Below are 17,128 nucleotides of genomic sequence, written 5' to 3'. Positions count from 1 at the left end.
GCAGCGGCTCCCGACCCCGGCAAAGCCATCACGGAATCGTTGTGTTTGGAAAAAAGACCTTCCAAGATCATCAAGCCCACCCGTCAAGCCAGCACTGCCAAGTCCACCGCTAAACCACGTCCCTAAGCAGCACGTCTAGAGGTCTCTTAAAAACCTAGGAGAGTGGTTGCTTCACCGCTCCCCTGGGCAGCCTGTGCCAGTGTCTGACAGCCCTTCCAGCCAGGCTGGGAACTGGTCCCACGGCCCCGCTGGAGGTGTGTGACGGGCGGGCAGAGCACCAGCATCCAGCTGCGTGCCAGAGCTTTGCCAGGCCTGCCACAGAACCAGGGAACGTTGTGAAAGACACCAGATTGTGTGACTAGTAAATAATGCTACGTGTGATTTGGCCGCACCTGAGGATGTAGATGAAAAAGATTAAAGTTCTGATAGAATCACCTTGATAAGTGATGCTGTAGAAGTAGTCAGCCATTTGAAGGGCATGGTTTGTGTTCACCAGTAATTTTGTTTCTGGCTTTACATCAGTAGCTCTACTGGGCTTGTTTGCTGTCAGGTACCTCAACTCAGCTGGGACTCCTTCACCAACATGAACATTTGTGACACACACCACAAAGCTGTCACTGCCATGTTGCAAGCAAACACTGCAGCAGCAGTTGTAAAAAGAGAGTTTTATTGTTTTATTTGGTCGTAGTCCTGAGTCACCCGGTTAATACCAATTACTTTGTCCATCAGGACTGGGAACTCAAGTGTTGTGCAAGACCCACAGCTGCAGTGCTGATTCCACTGCCAGCTAGCACCACAAAGAGAGGCTCTCAGTTTTGACTCTTAAAGCCTCTCACCAGCTCTCCTGTGTGTCACTGACACACTGCAAATCAGGGATCAGTTTCGGAAGGCAGACTTAAATTTACACTAAATTTAAATATTCCTATGGAATCATGGTGAAATCAGAACACGTGAGCAGCAGCTAGTTCACATCTTTCACTGAAGTATTTCCTGATGGAAGATCCTGGTTTGGGAACTACTCTTGTGATATATTAGGTGCTGTTTTAATAGCAGACACATGGATTCAGTTCTTCATGGCTAAATGCCTCCTGACGTTAAACACTTGTGGCTTAACTTTATAGGTGAATTTTTTGAGTTCTGGATAGGAAGTCCTGCTTTTTAATATGCACAGTTTGAATGCACTCTTCTGCTGTTCTTTGCAAAGCTTTCAATCATGCCTTTTTCGTACATGATGAGTAAGAACAGCTTATTATTACCAGTTTTGGTGGAAAAGAGTTTCAAAATAAGCAAGAAAGGCAAATGTGTCTCCATGGCTAGGAGGCTCTTCAGGATATGGAAAGGTCAGATGCAAACCTGTCCTCTGCCTACACCAGGCTTTTCAATCTTCATTACCTGAAATCCCTGATGAGTTTTAAATCTAGAAGGCGACTTTGTCTTCTCTTTTTTTTTTTCCCTTCCAAGTCTTGTTTCATTAAGACCCAGCTTTAAGCAGCCCTTAAGTTGCCCCTACCTGCAGACTTTTATCAGAAAGCTTGAAATATAAGGATATTCTTCTGCCAGTGACTCCATTCCCCTATGGCGCACACCAAACAACTCTGAAGTTAACAAAAGCAGGCTTTCACTGCCAAATCACTGCCATTAAATACAAAATGTTCCTTGACATGCTTCCTTGAAGAAGTTCCTTGAAGTTCCTTCAAGTTACTTGAAGAAGTGCTTCCCTATTTCTTTCCCAAGAACTGAAAACCAAGAAACAGCTGCAGTGGAGGATCATTGCAGCTGATGTAGTTAATTTTATTTGCACTGAATAGAAACCTTGTTAGTATGCCAATTACTAGGTAGTAAGCTAGCAGTAAGTTGAGGTATTTGGCTTAGGGTTAAAATACAGACCTCAGCTATGTGATCCTTCCCCTAGAAGTATTACATCAGAGAGCACGAATGATAACAGACAAGGGTTTTTTTTAAAAGAACCTGTGTGAAAAGTTTTCATAAAAGAAGTGGCTCCTCATCCCTACCACCATATGCCTATAGAAGAATTCAGGCATGAAAGCTCCTCTGAAGTTTACCCGGTGCAACCTCCACCTTCAAGAAGGGCCAACTTCAAAGTTACATATCAAAGCTACTACTAAGATGTGGTTCAAAGTTACTACTGCTTCCTCATAGCTCTGAAAGCTATGATAGGGCTTCCGTTTATTAGATAATACTGTGAATTTTTATCAGCCTTCATTTTATCAGTCTTCATTTCCCAAGGTCCAATTTTAGTAATGCAAAAATGTATATATATATATATTAATTTTTTGTTGTTGTTGTTAAAAAAGCTACAATATAGGATAGTCACAAGGCAAATCACATGCAAAGCAGTCAACCAGGCTTCAAAAAATCACAATGCTTTTGACAGGAAAGATGGATCTTCAGAAAATCGAGATATTTGAGGCTGCTAAAGTGAAAAACCTGTTCTAGTGGAGATTTCATGCATTGACTTGCAATTGAGAAAAAATTCAAGAGAAGAATCACAGTAGCTCTGGCCACTGATGCAATTTTATATGGGTAAAGAGCAATAGGAGGTATGAGGCATGAACCAATTACAACATTTTTCCTCTCTCTTCAGAGAGACTAGCAGAAGTAGCAAGTGGAAGAGAGACATTGCACCTTAAAAATAGAGGATGAGGGCAGGACAGTTTGCACAAAAGCAAATCGTTTCCTTGACTAGTGGAGAAGTCTAGTGTAAGCCAGCAAAGTTGACTGCTGAGAGCAGATTGATGATGAAATGCGGGAAAATACATGATTCCAAATTAAATATTTCATGATACTGAGAAGATCCTTTGAGATAATGATTTTGTCCTGATGCTGTGGGAAAGAGCTGCCTAGAAATACACTTGATGGAAGTGAAAGAACTAATAGAAAAAAGAAATAATATTCTGTTTGCTCTCTTTCCTCTCTGTCTCAGGTTTTGTTGTCACAGTAGGCTCTCAGGGCATTGGCCAAAAAGTTCCCTTTTAGCACCCAAATTTTAAGACTCCTCATGCAATAGAGGACACTTGGAGCACTGTAAAATGCCAGTTTTGGTTTGCGTGCACTGTTATTTATAGTTCTTTATTAGTCATGCATAATGAGATCGCTGATTTCCTGTTGTTTTAAGAAAAGCAAGGGAATAACTTGGCAACAGTTTTACCTGCTCACTAGGTGTGGGAGCGTGTTGAAAAAATATTAATCATGGTATGTAATTGCTTGAAATGTCCCTTGAGCCTCTCCTACTTAGTGTGCATTGTGAACTGTGTGGATCTCCCGTGTTGTGAGTAACCCCAAGGAAAAGTGCGTTCTTGCTGTCTGAATCACTCTCTGCTCCTATACTCAGCTTCATCTCTGCCACATATGCCTTGATCTGATCAGAAGTGGCAAAACCTTGTTTGCTAAGGATGCTAGATAACACATTGAAGAAACTATTGTGGAGCTACAGTTTACAAGTGTTGAAGGGTGAAATGCCTGCTGGAGAAGGATTATTTTCTTTTGCTGAGGTTTAATATGTTAATATGTTAATTATAAGAATGACAAGAGACAGCTGAAGAACAGAGTAAAGTCAGGTGCAGATACCTTTAGCTAAGGAAGAGAAAGAGCAGATTTGTCTGAGACCATTCAGCTGCAGATACCCTTCTCCAAAAGGAAGACATTGGTTTTCAGAACAACTTCTTCAGCACAATAGTTCTTAACCTATGTAACATGCAGCACATTGGAAATCCTCTGAGCAATTAAAAATCCATCACAGCTAAGCCTGGATCCCAACAACTGGAAAACACTCTGCAGAGAGCATGAAGAGGGAATATAAGATACATAAAGCGACTGATCTTGTTAGAACTAAAACATTAAGGCATAGAAGACCTACCAAAACTCATTTCAAACCTCAGCCCTCCTAAGCTGTAATAGGATTAAATTCATACAATGACATACAATTAAGATCTCTCTTTGTTTCTGATAATCATGATCTTGTGGGAAGAGGGCTAATGAAGTGTTCAAAGAAAATGCTTAAGGGCCATCTTGGCAGTAGCTGAACAGGTGACATTTTCAAATGTGAATATACTTGCTTAGAGCTCAAGACTAAAATTTATTCTAAGGACATAAGTATAAAATGAAGTGCAGGTATTTGTTGTACAAATTAAACATTTTTCTTTTACATCTCACTGGACATCAAGAATATTAAGAAACAGATTAAATGAAAAAATGTTGTCGGTCATTTTATAGACTTAATAGCAACTTGCTTATGTTTTTCATAGAATCATAGAATCACTGAAGTTGGAAAATACCTTTAACATCATTGAGTCCAACTATTAACCCTATTCTACCAAGTCCAGCACTAAGCCATATCCCCAAGTGCCACATCTAGAGGACTTTTAAACACATCCAGGGATGGTGACTCAGCCACCTCCCTGGGCAGCCTGTTCCAGTGTCTGACAACCTTTTCAGTGAAAAAGTTCTTCCTAATGCCCAGTTTAAACCTCTCCTGGTGCCACTTGAGGCCATTTCCTCTTGTTCTATCACCAGTTACTTGTGAGAAGAGACCAGCACCTACCTCTTTACAACGTTCTTTCAGGTAGTTGTAGAGGGTGATGAGGTGTCCCCTCAGCCTCCTTTTCTTCAGACTAAACAGTCCCAGTTCCCTCAGCTTCTTCTCATAAGATTCGTTCTCAAGGCCCTTCATCAGCTTCGTTGCCTTTCTTTGGACATGCTCCAGCACCTTGATGTCCTTCTTGTATTGAGGTGCCCAAAACTGGATGCAGTACTCAAGGTGTGGCCTCACCAATGCCAAGCACAGAGGGACGATCATCTCCCTGATCCAACTTGCCACGCTACTTCTAATACAAGCCAGGATGCCATTGGCCTTCTTGGCTGCCTGGGCACACTGCTGGCTCATATTCAGCTGCTTATCAACCAGAACCCCCAGGTTCTTCTCCTCCAGGCAGCTTCCCGGCCAGTCTTTCCCAAGCCTGTAGCATTGCATGGGGCCTGGGACTTGACCTTGTTGAAATTCATACAGTTGACCTGCCCATCAATCTAATCAGTCCAAGTCTCTCTGTAGAGCCTCCCTACCTTCAGGCAGATCAACACTCCCTCCCAGCTTGGTGTCATCTGCAAATTTACTGAGGGTGCATGCTACTCCCTCATCAAGATTCTTGATAAAGATGTTAAAAAGAAGTGGTCCCAACCCTGAGGGCTGAGGAACCCCACTTGTGACTGGCTGCCAGGTGGATTTAAATTCATTCCCCACCACTCTCTGGGCCCAGCCATCCAGGCAGTGTTTTATCCAGTAGTATGTACATCCACCTAAGCCATGAGCAGCCAGTTTTTTCATCAGAATGTTGTGGGAAACAGGGTCAAAGGCCTTATGGAAGTCCAGGCAGATGACATCCACAGCCTTTCCCTCATTGACCAGGTGAGTCATCTTGTCATAGAAAGAGATCAGGTTTGTTAAGCCGGACCTTCTTTTCATAAACCTGTGCTGACTGGACCTGATCACCTCGTCGTTCTGTATATGGTATGTAATGGCACTCAAGATGATCTTCTCCATGACCTGCCCTATCACCAAGGTCAGACTGACAGGTCTGTAGTTCCCTGGATCCTCCTTTCAACCTTTCCTGTGGATGGGTGCCACATTTGCTTCCCTCCAGTCCACTGAGACCTCCCCAGTTAGCCAAGACTGCTGGTAAATGAAGGAAAGAGGCTTGGCAAGTGCATCTGCCAACTCCTTCAGTACTCTTGGATTCACCCCTCCGGCCTCATAGACTTATGAATGTTTAAGTGGTGTAACAGGTCACTGACCATTTCCTTTTGGATTACAAAGGTCTCATTCTGCCCCACCTCCCCATTTTCCAGCTCAGGGGTGCATTTAGCACCTCAGCCTTTTCCTCCTCCTTTGTCACTATGTTTCCCCCTGCATTCAATAAAGGATGGAGATTCTCCTATTACTCCTTTTGTTATTCATATATTTATAGAAAGGTTTTCTATTGTCTTCAACAGTAGTAGCCAATTTGAGTTCAAGTTGGGCTTTGGCCCTCCTAATTTTCTCCCTGCATTGCCTTATACAACTCTGAATTCCTCATGACAGGCCTGTCCTCTCTTCCAGAAGCCATAAACTCTCCTTTTCTTCCTGAGCTCCAGCCAAATCTCTCTATTCAGCCAGGCTGGTCTTCTTCCCTAACAGTTCATCTTTCAGCACATGGGGACAGCTCGGTCCTGGGCCTTTCGGACTTCCTTCTTGAAGTACGTCCAGCCTTCCTGGACTCCTTTACCCTTTATGATTCTCTCAAGGGACTTTGTCAGTCAGTCCCCTGAACAGATCAAAGTCTGCCCCCTGAAAGTCTAAGGTGGCAATTTTACTGACTCCCCTCCTTACTTCTTCAAAAATTGAAAACTCTTTAAGTTGATGGTCACTATGCCCTAGGCTTCCTCCAGCTGTTACTTCCCCAACAAATCCTTCTCTATTCACAAGGAGCAAGTCCAGAAGGGCACTCACCCTGGTTGGCTCCCTCACCAGCTGCATCAGGGAATTTATTTTCCATGCACTCCAGGAACCTCTGGGACTATTCTTTCTCTGCTGTATTGTATTTCCATCAGGTATCTGGGAAGTTGAAGTCCCCCATGAGAGCAAGGAGTAGTGATCATGAAACCTCTCCCAGCTGCTTATAGAATATTTAATCCACCCCCTCTTCCTGGTTGGGTGGTCTATAACAGACTCCAACCACTATATCACCCTTTTTGGCCTTCCCCTTGATTCCTATCCATAAGGATTCAACCCTATAATCACTTTCATTAGTTTTTAGGCATTCATATATGTCACAGTTTGACTCAGGTCCGACAACAATGCTCTCGATCCCCTCTCCTCCCCCACCCACGTAGGGAAGGAGAGAGAGAAAAAGAGAGAGACTTGGCTGGATTGAAAACTAAACTACACAGTTTTAATTAAAACATTAATGGATGATACAAGGCAATATATACAATTATATACAGATAGATTCAGGTATGGGCAAAAGCCTCTCGCCTCCCCCCACCCCAGCAACTCCCACAGCCCTTCCCTGAACTGGGAAGAGTCCTGAGGAATCCCAGAGCTGCTGCTGGAGAAAGCAGAGAGTTATGGGGGTCAGGAGATCTCGAGCCTAAGGGTCGACGGTGATGGATGAACAGAGTCCTCCCCGGACGCCGGCCACGGATGGAAGAGAAGGAAAGAAGAAGAAGGAAGGAAGTTGTCTTCTGTGATCTCTGACCTTCCTTTGAGCTTACGTAGATATATGGAATGGAATATCTTTGGCCAATTTTGCTGTCCGTCTAACTCAGCCTCCTACGGGGGGGTCACAGATCTCCCCATAGTGTCTGAGCCGGCAGAGTGCAGGTGCAGCCTTGAAGCCTCAGTAGTTAGAAAAACATTCCTCTGTCTTATCAGCCTAGCAGAACACACTGTTGCTAGTTACAAGAAAGCTTACTGAAGGAAAAAAAAATCAGTAAAGAGAAAAATTGGCTTCATCCTGGCTCAAACCAGGACAATATGTCTCTCTGATATAGAGGGCCACCCCACTACCTCTTATTCCTTACCTATCCCTTCTGAAGAGTTGGTAGCCGTTGACTGCAGCAATCCAGTTGTGTGAGTTGTGCGAGTTGTGCCACCATGTTTCCATGATGGCAACTATGTAATAGTTTTCTTGCTACAAAATGTCTACCAGCTCCTCCTGTTTATTGCCCATGCATTGGTGTAGATGCACTTCAGCTGGGCTAACAATCCTGCCACCATTCTGGGGACAGAAGTCCTAATTAGCGTCTGACAATTCTCAGCCACTTCCATGGCTACTAACCTATCAGTGAGCCCTGTGTTTTTGTTGCCACATGTGTCATTACCATCTCCCATCTCAAGTGAGAAGGCAGACTGAAGGCCGCCCTTAGGCTCATCTCCAGCGAGCCTAGTTTTAACCTTTTTCTCTTTTGAGCCTAGTTTAAAGTCTTTTCAATGAGCTCCACCAACTCATTTGCAAGGATCTTTTTCCCCCTTTGATACAGATGTACTCCACCTGTCACCAGCAGACCCAGTGCCCTATAAACTTCTCTGTGATCAAAGAATCCAAAATTCCGATGGTGGCACCAGCTTCAGAGACACATCTTCTTTCAGTGTTTTTCTCTACCTCTTGAGGGATTGATGAAAATACCACCCGCACACCTGAGTCTTCAACCTGTTGCCCCAATGCCTTGAAGTCCTTTTTAATTGCCCTTGGACTTCTCTCTGCAACCTCATCATTGCCAGCCTGGACAACCAACAGAGGGTAATAATTAGAGGGCTGCACCAGACCAGAGAGCTTCCTTTTAATATATCTTAACTGAGCCTTAGGGAAGCAGCAGACTTCCCTGTGGAGTGGATCAGGTCAACAAATGGGGCCCTCTGTTCCCCTCAGAAGGGAGTCACCTGCTACAATTACCCTTCTTGTTTTTCTTAGTTTGATTATCTCAACATTATCTTGTGTATGAGCTCTCATTTGAGAGAATGAATTATACTACACATGGGTTTGGAATCTCACAGTGTTCCATACTGACAGTCTAAAATGACTACCTAGAAAGCTACTTAAAGAACAAGTATAGTAAAAAATATTCTTAGTACTTCTTTCAAGAACTATTCTTAATACTGCAGAAGAAAGCAAACATGCCTCTGTCCTATGGCTATAAGCCGTTGCCCTGAACTAAAGAATCTAGGACATTTTGGAAATTTTGGAAATTTCATATCTCTGATACTAAAATATTCCTCCTTCAAGAAAAATGCTACTGCATTCCTGGATGCATTAGTGTCCAGACCAAAACAATGCCCACCATATACCTAAAATAACATATTATTGTTGTCTTTAGAATGAGAAAAATTAGAAAAAAGATTAATTTCTCATCATGGCACAGTCAAATGGGAAACCATGTAACACAACAGGATGTGATACATGTGCCAAGTAGTGAGGAACAGGAACTGAAATCGGTATGTCTTATGATGTTTATTGAATTATATAATTAAAAAAAAACAAACTACTACTACTAGGAACAGATTTTATGAGAACTGTCATTCCAGTCTATTTTAAAAAGCTGTTCTTCCTGTTAAATGACAAAAAAAATTCCCTCAGATACCACTTTCAATACAAAGTGTAGGTACAGCATAGTATGGCATTTAGGCTATTGAAAATGTGGTTGTAGGACAGCTGAGCAGTTTGGCTGAATTCCCCTAAAACCCAGTCTTTTAGGTGATACAGCAGTCAGGATATTAAGTCTGATTCCATAATTGGTATAATAGACTAAATAGTGTTAAATTAGAGGCGTGTCAGTCTGCCAGTGAGTACAGGTAGGGATCTACCTGCAAATATTTTCTGGGTCTCTGTGCACTGTCATGCCATAAACTGTAGCCATGGTTGTCCAGCCCTCTTTCTTCCATCCACACCAGGGCAGGGCTGGCCCCAGAAAGTAAACAAGAAGCAGTACTGCATCAGCAGTACTGGTGATCAGCTCTCCAGCATTTTCCTTCAGCCCCCAGTGCTGAATTTCCTTTCATCATTGTTTGCATGTAAGCAATATTTGGTAATGTTTCAACTTTAACACTGCTGACTGCTTTACTTCTTTTCCTTCAGCCCCCAGTGCTGAATTTCCTTGCATCATTATTTGCATGTAAGCAATATTTGGTAATGTTTCGACTTTAACTCTGCTGACTGCTTTACTTCTTTTTTTTTTCTTGCACTTGTCTCTAACTAATATTGCAATATGGCCTCATTGTCCTTTTCCCATCACTGATGTTGGTATGATGAAATGTAGGCACGCTTTGGTAGAGCAATGTACACTGCTCTACCAATTACAGCTCAGATTGAGACAAACGACTTTTTATTTTACAGTTTTGTTTTGCAGCTTATCAATTGTCACTGTATTTTTCCCTTTGAGACCATCTGATGTATTTCTTAGTAGCAAAGGTTTAGTGGAAAAAATTGAGAGAGAAAGAAAGAATGAAACAGAGATTTAGAAAAGGTGATCTACATCACAGAGACCTGGTGAGTACTCCCTTGATGGGTCAAGGCAATAACATCATCTTTGTCTAGACAAATCTCAAAGACAATTCATCCTGACTTCTATTTCTGAAGGAGAAATTTTGAAGACCCTGCTCTTTCTATTGTAGGATGTCATGATCTGCCATCATTTGATTATATGATGAGTTTTTTGCTTTAATGACACCAAAGTAATTTTTCCTGGGGTAAAGCAGGATGTGAACTGGCAGGGTGTCAGCTGCTCTGTGGACACTGCCCATTCTCATGTTACCTCCCTGAAGCTCTCTGGAAAGCAGTGAAAATGAGAGGAGCTTTGCCACATGAGAGCACACTTGCAGGCAATTATGGCCAAGCAGCTGGTGCAGCACAAGTTCATATCTCAGCATGCCCCAGAGAAATTTTCTCATTTGCCCATACCATATGGAGGCATTACTCCAGTGCCTGGGGTCACACAATGAGCAAGAAAGGACAAAAGAGCAAGGGCATGGACATGGGGGGTGCAGCCTCCAAAAGCCCCCTGAGCTAACATGATCAATTCCCCCTCCCTGGAATTGTTCAAGGCCAGGTTGGATGGGGCTTTGAGCAACCTGATCTAGTGGGAGGTGGCCTTGCCCATGCAGGGAGGTCGCAAGTAGGTTATCTTTAAGGTCCCTTCCAACCCAAACCATTCTATGGTTCTATGATTCTGTGATTGATTCTATGATTCTATGAATCTGAGGTCATGGCCCTCCTGGCTGCCTCTAGGTATGAGCAGCTCAGAGCCTGGGAACTCTGTCCATACCTGCTCATGGTCTGTACCAGAGCCTGATTCTGGAGCCTGAGACTCCACTGTTTTGGGCAATGCAGAAACATGGGGCACAAGCTCACCAGTACTAAGAGGCAAAGGGCCAACATGCTAACAGCTGGGTGGCCATGCTGCACAGCCATCACTGCAAAGCAAACTTTCATCCCTGACTTTGTGACAGTTGAGGGGATCTTGTTCACAATGCTAGCTACAGTTCCCCCTGCACGTCTGTCTGGCTTCAGCCCTTCAGCTTCCCTGGGCATCAGCATTTCTGGGACCTGATGTAACCACAGCGCCTGGCACAGTTGGTTTCAGCTACAAGACTTCATTTTCCTGCAAAAAAGAAATGAAACCAAAAAACAACAAACAAAGAAAACCCCTTGAAGTTGCTTTTTGAGTATACTGCACCAGAATGATAAGAAAGCTGGCTGGCCCCCAAGGGTGACACACTTCCCTGCCTTATCTGTACAAGCTTTCTTCAGACGTTATCATTCTAATCCCAAAGACTTCTGTTGTAGAAGAAACAACAGCTGGACAATTCTGGCAAATTTGCCCCCATGGCTGCCCCACTCATCCCCTGTCTTATTAGGGATCTTTATTTGACATGATGGCTTTGCCAAAAGGACCATTAAACCTGCTGGTTTGGCTCCTGGAAGCCACCAGAGTCAAAGGGCCCTGACCCCCCTGGCAAATGCTTGATTAGATCACTCCCTCCAGAAGGACATCGAGGTTTAACCTACAATCCCCAAGAGACGCAAATCCACTTGGCATTTTACATTAATGGGTGGTTCATTCCCAGAGCTCATTGTTCTTCCTCTTAATAACTTCTTCCTCAATCTTCCTTGGCAGTGGCCTGGGTTTGCTTTCAGTCTTTGGCTTCCCTTCTCATTTCTGTGCTGAAGTGAAGAGCCTTGTTAGACTGGCTACCTCCTCTCAGCTCTTCCTTAGCCACCTGTTTGTGGCCCAGCATTGCTTTGAAGCATGTTTCTGCTGCTTGTGGACATAGATCTTTCATTACATTTCTTGCTGTTCCACAGTTTGATGAATTATTGACCTACTCTTCCTCACCAAATTCCAAGTCAGTACAATGAGCAAAAAGATTGATAGGCTTTAAAGGCAGGTGCAGAAACAGACCCATTACCTCTGCTCCTCTGCTCCAGAGAAGCTACATATCAGATGAATTTTAAGCCTATGAACACTTCTGTCTCTTCTTAACAAGTCATTGGAGAAGTTGTCTTTATTGCACTGATGTTAACAGACTGGATTTTCCCCAAGTGTTAAGTGAAAAACAGAAAAAAAAGAACAGGCAGGCTGGCATATATATAAAACTCTGGTAAACCCATTTTTAACACCAGGTGACCATATACCCAATTAAGCTCCAAGTTAAATTTTGTAGAAACTGATCTTAGGAGAAGAAAGATGGACTAGAGTTCATGCCTTCCTCTATCATCTTTCTAGTTGTACTATGCCTCAGGGAAAAAAAAAAAAATAATCATGTTACAATTGTGTTTGTGGTCATTCCCAGTTTCATTATTAAAACAATGCAAATAATTTGCTTTCTTTTTTCATTTTTTCATTTTTTCTTTTTTCATTTTTTCATTTGAAAAAATGTCTGAAGCACATACATTTTAAATATTCTTGGTGGCACAGGAAGTGTTTTTTAAGTGTACTTGTTTGTAACTGTTAATGTTAGCTCTAAGTGGAAACAAGGAAATACTGTCTTTGTAAAGACAAATATTTATTTCATTATTAAAAATATTGTGCAGCCATTCAACCTCTGAGATCTAGGGTTGCTAAGGGACAACTTTTACCAGATTATTTAAGATGCTATCCAGAATATTTGAGAGATTACAGACTTAGTTTTGTGCAGCACTTGTTAAGAGTTTTTCTTCCCAGTATGAACAAGGAGTTGTGATCCCTATTTTTCTCCTCTTTAAGTATGTTTGTATTGGCAGGATCTATCTAAGTCTGCTATTCTGTAAAAACTGTAACAAATGGGATTAGCATACTGTGCTCTCAGCTGGGGTGCAGAATTGTGCATTCCTCTTTTCCCGTGTGTGTGTTTGTTATGTGCGTATGTGTTTGGCATAGAGTGAGACTGCAAGAGAAGGAGTGCTGATGTGTGTGCAGCTCTGTCCCTTGTCCATCCTCCCTTTCAAAACCTTGGGAGTTTTGTTAGGGCAAAAAAAGCTGCTTAGCGATGTTTGGGCCTTTTCTGAGTGACTGTTATAGGGACTGACACATCTCCCCTCAGCAGTGGTCATTTCCCTTGCGGCAGTGAGTTCTACTTCATTTCTGAAAGCAGGACAGCTAGAAGTTTGTACTTTTGCACATCTCCCTGAAGTCTCATTGTGTCTGTTTAAGGTATTTTGGCTGTGGGAGTGAAGACACCGGATGGTTGAGGAGTTCCTGGGATAAATCTGCAAGGCAACTTATATGAACTAAGGGAAAGGTTTGGGTTAGTTTTGTTGCCCTGTTGATTTTCACCCACACTCAGGTTATAATATATCGTCCTTGGTCAAAAGGAGTATTGCCCTCAAAGCTCATAAGACTGTTCTAGAGAAAGTGTTGGGGTTTTAACATGTATTTATTTTTGCTTTTACAATATACCAAATTGTGCATTAACTATATTTCAGGGAAGGGTAGGACTCCCAGTATTCCTGCATGTTGCTCATATATCTAAGCAACTGATGCAATCCACATTATGCTCTGCTTTCAGAATACCAGGACTATGGCAAGGGAAATGCACATATAGATGCATGCATGAGGCCTGTCTGGATCCCCAAGAAGGGTAAGCTGGCATTTTGTTAAAATTATGTATTTTTCCACTGACCTTTTCTTTTTAATGACAACTTCCACCCAAGAGCATAGAAGGTTAGAAAAGAAAGTAGCGGTACTGAAAACCACAGGAATACATTGGCAACACAACACATGTCATGAGGCAACTCAAAGTTCAGCAGATTTTAATCTCTTACGCTGCTCTCTGCATGCCGTGAAGAGATTCTCAGTCGGATTTTAATTTGCTGGAACGAGAAGAGTGAGAGGATACGCAATAAAAGTGTTCAGTTTCTCTATTCACACTAATTTAACCATCCAAACACCTGTTTTTCCACCTGGGGCCATGCAAGGTCTTCCTGCAATCACAGTTGGAAGGGTCTCAGTCGAGCATGCATGCATAGCAACTTCCTCTGCCCGCGCTCACGCATGTCGGGGTTCCTCACTGTGTCTCGCATGTCCTGCCCATGCCTGTCCACCCACACAGCCACAAAAGCAGAAGAGCCCATGAAAACATACAAGAATGGTGCAGTAGCTACACTGTGACACAATGGGACATGTGCAGAATATCGCACACTTCCAAACAAGTGCAGCTGCCAGTTGTAGGATCTGCAGAGCATCCAAGTGCCCAAATCCTTCACTGCAAGACTGAAGGACAGAGCCCGTCCTCAATGGGAGTGTTGCTGCCTTTGAAGGCAGAGAAAATCATTGAAGAGTATTTGGGGTGTTTCTGTCCCTGAGAGTTCTGCTACTTAGACTACAGTGTAAGATATATACCTGGTATATATTTCAAGTGTTTGTAACTTTACTACCTCCCTGGGATTATTCAAGGCATTACTATCTCCATTACTAAATAAGACTCTGTGCTGGTAATATTTTTTTTTTTTTTTCCATCTAACTGCAAACTTCAGTAAGTTTTCTGGACTGTTTCTATCTCCAGAGCTTCTAGATGTGTTTATTGCTGTATTACCCTCTAACAGTGTGCTTTAATTTTCAATTATAATCTTATCCTTTTTTTTGCCTCTGACTGTGGTTTGGTGTGGAGCCAGCATGTTCTTGCCCAAGCAGATGATATTCATCTGGTGTTCTTCGTGTTCCCACAAGGGAAAAAATATTTGGAAAGTCATTAAAAGGAAAAGAAGTCCTGCAGGGGAGGATATCTGCCTCTTTAATATCATGGCCATGAGCATTTTTTGTCTGACTCATGATTTGCAGAAAAAACTTAACCTTCTTCTGACCAGTGGCAGACTGAAAAAGTGTCTAAAAAGGTTTTTATGAGAGTGCTATTGAAATTTGTCATGTTTCACTGGATTTGTGCAGTATGATGTGGTCCAGGTATTGAATACGTGGTTGGCTGTCTGGCTGGGCTGCCTTTGAAGTTGCATTCAGAGACAGGCAGGGTTATTACTCTGCTGAGGGGTTGTAGCATGCTGAGAAGAGAGTGGTCTGGAGAGGCTGGTCACTGTCTACACTCATCCCTTGACAACAGGCTTTGCCAGGACCAAGTCTAGAAGGTGAATTAGCCTGGGGCCAACATCTAGAAATGTGACAGAAGAGCTCAGACTCCTCCCAGCTGACAATGTTGCTTGCTTTGAAAGTGGTCTAAGTGGCCTTTCCTCAAGTGCTGAATGCAGTTATCTTAACAATTATCCTGTAAAATAAGTGTGGCTAAAATTTTGAAGGGGTTGTTTTGGTCCTCCATCTGCCTCTCATTTGTTGTCCGACTGGATGTGAATTGAGGCTGGCCAGAATAGAAGAGTAACCAGTACAGATGGGATTGTACTGATTACATTTGCTTTGCTTTCTGTTTTCCTGTCTGCTTTCAGGAAAGTATGTTTTCTGATTATTATCCTATTTCTATTCAGATGTGAAAAAAAATGTTTTGTTTACAGTGTGATTTTTCCTTTAATTCACCAAGAATCACAATAAAACTTAAAACTTGTGGACTGAGAAATCTTGCTCTTTTCTCAGAGTCACAGTCCCGTATGGTCTTTTCAAAATAAGAAATGTTTAGCTATACTAGTTATAAATAAACATGGTTTAGTTTAGCGTTTGAAAATAACAAAGAGAAACATATTTGGATGTGCTAGTGTTTATGTAAAAGACCTGATGGGTGCTGCTGGAGGTTTCTATCCTCCAGGCAAGTAGGTCTTACAAGTGAGTACATACAAGTTTCAGTAGGGCTACCCCAATGAGGTATTTACAGAATCAAGAACTCAAAATTGCCACATAGAGTAGCATTTTCACCCTCTCTGTGTAGCTAATGAAATAGCATAAAAACAATCTCAGACTTAAAAGGAAAAAAAAAAAAAAAAAAAAGACAATAACATAGCTGTAGAAGAAAAATGGTGGTGTTTTTTTACAACACCATGGAGGAGACCTGAATAAGCCAAGTTGTAGTTTAGATCTTGGTTGAAACAATTAAGTGTCAACAAGAAGGTCTTACTTACTTCAGTGAGGTCTGACCAGGACTTAATACAGAAATGCCTCAGAAATCTCATAAATTTTGGATTGCCCCTGATCTTGTTGTCAGTTATTAACTGCAATAAGTAAAATTTGGGGGAAAAATCACATTTGGGAAAAAATCACATAAAAGTGAACATAAGGGTTACACAGAATAGAACCAAGGCCTAGATAACAACGAAATAGTAAGAATTAGACAAAACCAGATTCATATTAGAGAAAAACACTCCCCAAGTAGTCAACAGCCTGGCCTTTAGACAGGCCTGCAGGGCACCTTCCAAGACAGATGAAAGGGATGGAAAGGAGCACTCCCCACAGCTTGCCTTGGTTACAGCCTTGAGCACTGGGAAAAACACATTGAATAATCGAAGTCACCATATTAATATAATAATGATCCATCAGCACACTAAAATTCACACCCACAGGCTAGAGGGACCCCTACTAACAACAAGCCCCTTACTCTTTGAGCATGTGTAGTGAAATTCCTGAGCATTGTCACTTTAAATGGAAGGAAATAGTTGACCAATCGTGTGTGCCAGTGGTAGAATAATGTTAGAGACAAAGTTCTTTCTCACATTTTTGGGTATAAAAGTAGCACTTGTGTTTTGGGAAACTGAGCTTGCTTTGTGAAATACCAACCACTCTGCTCCCTCTTCTGTGCGGAACTGGATACCAAAGCAAGTTTCTCAACTCTGTGTGTGGATGGGCTTCTTGCACACCAGGTAACAGGCCCCTCTTTCGGGACAACAATCTGAGAGGCAGTCATTTTTAGTCAGTGGTGGCTACAGGCCTTAGGTATCTGCCATATATTTGTATTTGCAAATGTTAGCTGAGCAATTCCCTTAGTGCTGGGAGACATTGTTATGTATGTTTTTCAAGTGTGCCAGTAGACAGTGTTATCAAATACAATGCTATTTTATTAGGAATGTTTACCATGTCCTTAAAAGGTGCAAGGATGTTTTTATAGTGACTGTGGTAGAAAAAGATACCAAACCTTAGTCATGATTGCACCCAAACAACCGCTATCTGCTTGTGATGTAGTTGAATGAAAATGTAATCTTACTACCCTTTGTCA

General features: G+C 42.3%; 1 protein-coding gene across 1 annotated transcript in view; it reads right to left on the bottom strand.

Annotated features, from left to right (window-relative positions):
- ICOSLG (inducible T-cell co-stimulator ligand) overlaps positions 1–7,658 on the bottom strand; it is a 64,913-nt gene extending 57,255 nt beyond the window's left edge. Inside the window, exon 1 of the mRNA XM_009998108.1 lies at positions 7,576–7,658. Within this exon, the coding sequence (XP_009996410.1) occupies positions 7,576–7,658 (83 nt within the window). The remainder of the gene's footprint in view (positions 1–7,575) is intronic.
- Between the last annotated feature and the right edge of the window lie 9,470 nt (positions 7,659–17,128).

This window comes from Chaetura pelagica, unplaced genomic scaffold (assembly GCF_000747805.2).
Source record: "Chaetura pelagica isolate M959 unplaced genomic scaffold, ChaPel_1.0 scaffold360, whole genome shotgun sequence".
In the NCBI taxonomy this organism is placed as follows: Eukaryota; Metazoa; Chordata; class Aves; order Apodiformes; family Apodidae; genus Chaetura; species Chaetura pelagica.
This window is presented reverse-complemented; position numbering and strand designations above follow the sequence as displayed.